The sequence below is a fragment of the Pleurodeles waltl genome, chromosome 1_2, assembly GCF_031143425.1.
Source record: "Pleurodeles waltl isolate 20211129_DDA chromosome 1_2, aPleWal1.hap1.20221129, whole genome shotgun sequence".
Classification (NCBI taxonomy): Eukaryota; Metazoa; Chordata; class Amphibia; order Caudata; family Salamandridae; genus Pleurodeles; species Pleurodeles waltl.
In genome coordinates this window covers 320,180,427-320,186,426 of record NC_090437.1, presented here as the reverse complement: position 1 = coordinate 320,186,426, position 6,000 = coordinate 320,180,427, and the positions used below count along the sequence as shown (strand labels likewise).

Here is a 6,000-nt window from a genome sequence, read left to right as displayed (position 1 = left end):
TTGATAGATAGCCTACTTTTAAGTGTAGTTCACATAGAAATGTACAACTGTTGATAGATAGCCTACTTTTAAGTGTAGTTCACATAGAAATGTACAACTGTTGATAGATAGCCTACTTTTAAGTGTAGTTCTCATGGAAATGTACAACTGTTGATAGATAGCCTACTTTTAAATGTAGCTTTATTAGTAGGCTTCCAAGTGTCCAAATTGAAACTAGACCTCCAGATTTTGTTCTACATGACTGTTACTAATTTATTATCCTATGATTTAGAATCACGGATTCTCAAAAAATGATTGAGATTGTGAAAGGTGTTGCCTTAGGGTGAACTTATGTAGAAACAAAAGAGCTCAAATTTAGAGTTACTGACACTCATTCAGGCATTTTCTCTGTGATTGCATGAATCTAAAAGACCACTGACCATTGACATTCCACTCTTTTGAAAAGCAAATTCTTACCTTGCTAATGTTTTGCAATCCAATATCACACAAACATGTCTGACTTTGGATTTAGAAGGCTTTGGTGAAAGTTGACATATTTAAATGGGCAGGATTTGAGTTCCTGCACTTCTTTAATTTTGAAAGTAGAATACCTACACTTTTCAGCAGAGATTCAGAAATTTTAATGAGAGAGTACCGACAATCCTAAGTAGCGAACAAAAACTCTGGGATTGTGAGTACTTACACATATATCTCCAATTCAAGCACTGTGTTAGGACATTGAAAAATGAATACCATAGGATTGTTTATATTTTTTTTACTTTTGCACATCTATATCTGAAAACATTATGAGTTAAAACTAATGTTTTAAACTTTTTCTTCTGTAGAATGGTTCTAACTTGACAATATTATGCGCTTAATGGCAAGTAATAAAAATGTAATGGACACTGCAAAGGGTTTGCAGATCTAAAATGAACAACAACTGAGCGACCAGACAGAAATACAACCTACATGTGTTGAAGGGAGCTTTCATTGGAGGACCAGCTTTGTAAACAATCACAGTGCATAGTAGTAGTGATGTGTTATTATTGCACTGTCTACATGCTTATGCTAAAGAAGCAGCAGAAGCAGCAATTAGACTTCATATACTACCTGCAGCTGTTCCCTCAATATGTATAACAGCAGCTGTACTTTGTGTCCCATGAAGCAACATGCAGTCGCAACAGGGTAATATTAGAACCATGGATATTATTGCCCAATTTAAATAGTTTTTTTTATTTCAAAGAGGAGCTTTTCACTAAAAAACCTGTTTCAAGAAGAGTAACAAAGTGTTCCTTTCCCACCATGCTCCAGGTTTATAAACTCCCAGAAGTGCAGAATAGAACTTTGTTATGGTCTTTTACTATAGATTTTATAGATTATAGAATGATCATGCATTTTTCTCGGCAATACCTGGAAAGCTGCATAATAGGGACCGCCACTAATTGTCAACACAAGGGGTCCAATTCACAAAAAGCCTCCGCAGTCATGGGGCAGTCTTGCACTCGTGGCAGTCTCTGCATTGAGAAACTGCAATGCGGAGATTCCACCACGAGTGCAGAGATTCCACCACGACTGTGGAGGCTCTTAGTCATCCAGGCCCTCAATGTGCATGCAGTATTACAGTGAATTTCCCATTAACTCAATGCACTTTTGATTGCTCTCCCATCAAACTTTTTTTTGTTATTTTTTTTTTTTTTTGTTAAATTTAAACAATTTCCTCAAGTCAAGTCTGCCTCCAGCGGAATCCATTGTTTTTATTTTTTTTATTTACTAATAATCCAAAAATGTGTTCAGCTTGCACCCCAAGTGGAAAGTTAAAAAGAGGAAACCTTATAATATAGTTTGTCACAGTACAGTCATTTTGCAGCCCGTGCCTGGCTATGGTTGCATTGCATTGCAGGTACACTGAAAAGGGAAAAATCCGTCCTCCCCAGCCCCTGCCCCAGAATATATATATGCACGTATAAAAACAAAAAAAGGACCCTTTCCATCTCTCAGTACACAACAGGACCTCCCTACACTGCAATAATAGCAGTACCCACTTTGGTCAATTAAAACAAACAAAAAAAAGCATACATCATTCTTTTTTTTTCATCTGCGAACTTACCTAGTGTAACAAATACAGCTAAAAGCACAATCTACGTAGGCCAAACGTGGTATTGCATAATTTGTATAAATTTGAACACCCCCCATACTCCTCCCGCGGGCCCAACTCCCCGCCGGTTCCCTCCCCCAAATATTAATTGGAAGATGAAAAACATGAAAGGTTAATAGAAAAACACCAAAAATACTGAAAATATTGCTGGTTGATTACAATTCCTTAAGCGGCAGCTATACACAGCCATGATATGCATTATAAATGTGAGAAAAAGGTATAACTGTCTAAAAAATCCATGATGTCACATATTTCTCTTTTTTCCTCTGGCATACAAAATATTTTGTCATAAAAATGGTAAAGATTTAAAATGATAATGAATGCAGCAAAACAAGTGTAGTGATGTCACCTTTTTATATTTCAAGGCAAGGCACGTAATGTGGACATTATATCTTCGTGCAAATTAGGATTACTGGAAAGAGTAGTTTTGATATATACTATATTTATATATATTTTTTAAAGAGACAGTGAGGCAAAATGTGTCTGCCCATGCAGGTTTCAGTTTTGTCAATGCTAGGAAACTTGTTGAACAAGACTTGAATTGTTAGACAGCACCATGCAAGATGTGGACACCCTGCAATTAGACAATTTACTCAGAGTGTACTTTCTTACTGTATCCCTGCCGGCATTTGCAGTTTGTGAGCTAAAAGCTCTGCCCATTTTATGACTTAGAATTTGCCTCTTGCTCATGTCTCTGTGATGCAGGGCCTTTTCCCTAAAACCTTCTGTACACGCATAGATTTCCATGATGCAAACAGTAAATTCATTAATAAATAATATCCTCCCTTTGGAAGGTTAGGAAGCTAAGCCCAATATACGGTAAGTGCTACATCTCCATATTCGTTCCTCTCATGTACGTCATTCCTCTGGGTTCCAACACCTTTCGACACCCTCAAAACCAGGAAAGGGGAGAGGGGGTAACATGTTTCTTAGAAAATGCTTCAAATTACTTTTTGTCTCCTCGATTTAGAGTCTGAGGGAGGAAGGACTAATCGTTATCCCCCTTTGGGCATAATTTGTGGATCACAATTGCCTATAAGTACTTCTTTCCCGGGGACTTACTAAAATAATTTCCCTGTTGCATGAGAAGGTAACACTTTTTACACCTTCATAGAGGCATTTACTTCAGTCTTGCCTTTCGGTCTGAGCAAATTTTGCATATCAATCCTGGTAACTCTCAAATAGCTGAGTTAAGGGGATGATGTTTCAGAATATACTGACAACCAAACATTATGTTATCTTTTATAAACTGTAACATACATATATATAAATATACATATATATAGGCTTATGGGCCTTGTCATTTTGCAGCCTGGCTGCTGTCCACTAGCCTTTGTTCAGTGAGAAAGGTTAGGAATAGTGATCCCATGCGTAAACACCAAAAATACTAAACCAATAAAACTAGCTTATCATGCAAATATTAAGGCATCTAGAAGTCAGTTAAAATATACTGTCAGAGAGAGACAAGAACATCTATTTCCCAGCGGACTTCAGACAACAAAGGCTAGTTCAGCCGGGGCAGCTATTTTACCCCTCAGTGAAATATCAACACCTTGTGTTCATGTCATCAGAGTTTCAGCCTTGAGGGAATTAGTGATTGTAAGTGCTGCAATTGCTGGTCTGTTTTATTCTCTTTCATCAGTTTCATAGTTCTTTTTCATTTTTTTGTCCCATCGTCCTTATTTCTGAAACATTGGTGGGCACTCTTAGCTCAGTTGCTCGTTTCTGCTTGTAGAAAGGGTTCTCCGATTATATTGAGCCCATAGTTCTGGACATTGGTGGGCAGGATTTGCGTCCTATTCGATACTTGAAATGGAACCAAACTAGCCCAGGTACCAGGACTGCAAAAGAGAAAAAAGAGGAACAGTTGGTTTACCCACATACATTGAGTAACTATTAAAAAGTACTTTCAGCAAAGTCTCACCTCAGACAAAGCCCTCTCTCCTTAACTACAAATTATACATTCACCTATACATGCAATGTTCAGGACATTTTAAGGCCCTGTATTGGAATTCTTCATTGCCACTTTTTTTTACCAACATTCAGAAAAGTCATTAGTCTTTGAAAAAGAGTACTTCAACACTAGGCACATTTAGTAACTCAAAGTACAGTAAAATCAACACACAAATGAAGTAAATGATATTAAACCAACGTCAACAGTTCTTCCAGTATATGCAATGCACACAACATGCATACAAAGCTCAGAGCTAGAGCATAATCTCAGTGCATCCAGCGATGGTAAGATCTAATGCTGGCTATTGCGGTGGTTACTGCAAATTGATTTTACTTCTAAAAAAATGTTTTGTTGTCTGCTCCTTACAGAAAGCCTCATGTCTGATATTCCCTCAAACTGTCCTAAACGTTTTTATGTGAACAACGGCCCCACGACGGTTTGCCAGAGAGGCTATCGGATATTATCTTATGAAATCAGCATGGTTACAAAACCGACCCAGCACAATGTACCGCATTAAAAAGGTACAATTTTTTCACTGAATTCCTTCATCTTCCCACACTTATTTTTCTGAACAATAGAGCTGGTTGTTCCTTGAACAAAGCTAATTTGGAAAATACTGAGGCACCTCTTCTGAAAGGGCGGTTAGCAAGAACAATTATGAAGTGTGCTTATGCTAATGGCCAACCGAGGGAGAAGAAATAGAAAGGTGCTGACCGGATGTGACGGGATGTTGCAAGTGCAGCCGTCTATTGGCATCGAAAATGTCGTGAAGAAAGCAAACAACCGTCTTCCTCTGGGCCAGTTACGGTTAAACAAAAGGTAGGTATCACTCCGATATATAAGTCGGACTACTTTGCTAGTCACCTGTCAGTCCATCTTAGTTTCACTCTTTGAATGCCTTTTTACTCCAGCTATGTTTTCTTCTCGGCCTATTTCAACAGCTCCCTCTCTCTTGTTCTCTCTCTTTTCCTTGCCGCCCCTTTACTCCTGAGAATGAGTGGTCACCGTTGTGGGTAGTGCAAAAATGCTAGCTTCAATGCAAACTTTCGGGAAGAACCATGACATCTGGCATCTCAGAAGCAAAGGCATAAGGCTTTGCGAGGATGCCTCAAGTATGAGACCTCCTATACCACAGTGGTCAAAGGACCCACATGACATTCAAACGATTAGAGTTAGTAAATCAGACAGAATGTGCTACTCTTGAGTAACTGGATAAGGACAAACAGATATTTATCATGAATGGGTTCTGAACACCAAGTGCCTGATTCAAACAGATTAACTTACACTTTAGTGGAAGTTTCAAGTTTTTGCTATTCAAAAACAAACGTATGAGTAGTATCTTTACTACGGTCCTATCTTTTTGTGCGTAAGTACGCTGGGACTTGCAGTGTTTCATTTTCCCAATTACATCTTTACTAATTACAGTATGGTTAGGTCTGTTTTTAAAAAAAAAACTGGTTGCAGGCAGTGCTTGATTTTTAAAAGAATGAGTGCCGGATGATCAAACTCTGCTCCAGCAGTTTTATGAAAAAATTGGTGCCCTTTATACTAAGGCTGCACAGGCGTCTTTAATCCACTACCAGACACTCCCTGCCCCTTTATCTTACTCTTGCCAGTCCCTCCTTTCTCCCTTTGATGGTTTTTCCGTCTTTCTCTCCCTCCTTCCTTTCATTTTTGTGTGTTTTACCTCTTTTTGTTACAGTGAATATTGTGGGTTTTTACCTCTCTTGGCCGTGGTCAATAGCTGATGAGGAAAAATAAGAGTTGGTCCCCAAAAATGAGTGCCGGTGGGCCCCATCAGCAACCACCTGCTCAACTTAAGCACTGGCTGCAGGTCACCCTCAGGACAAGCAGCTACCTGACAGCTATGAATACAGCAACCAGTACAATCATCCAAATGCACTTTACATTG

The 6,000-nt window shown here is 38.7% G+C and overlaps 1 protein-coding gene across 8 annotated transcripts in view; it reads right to left on the bottom strand.

The window, feature by feature from the left end:
• NFIB (nuclear factor I B) overlaps positions 1 to 6,000 on the bottom strand; it is a 362,435-nt gene that overhangs the window by 3,600 nt on the left and 352,835 nt on the right. For all 8 annotated transcript variants that reach the window (XM_069238881.1, XM_069238864.1, XM_069238898.1 and 5 more), the window contains one exon: positions 1 to 3,975. This exon is cut by the window's left edge and continues 3,600 nt beyond it. In XM_069238881.1, the coding sequence (XP_069094982.1) occupies positions 3,846 to 3,975 (130 nt within the window). In that variant the 3' untranslated portion in view covers positions 1 to 3,845. The remainder of the gene's footprint in view (positions 3,976 to 6,000) is intronic.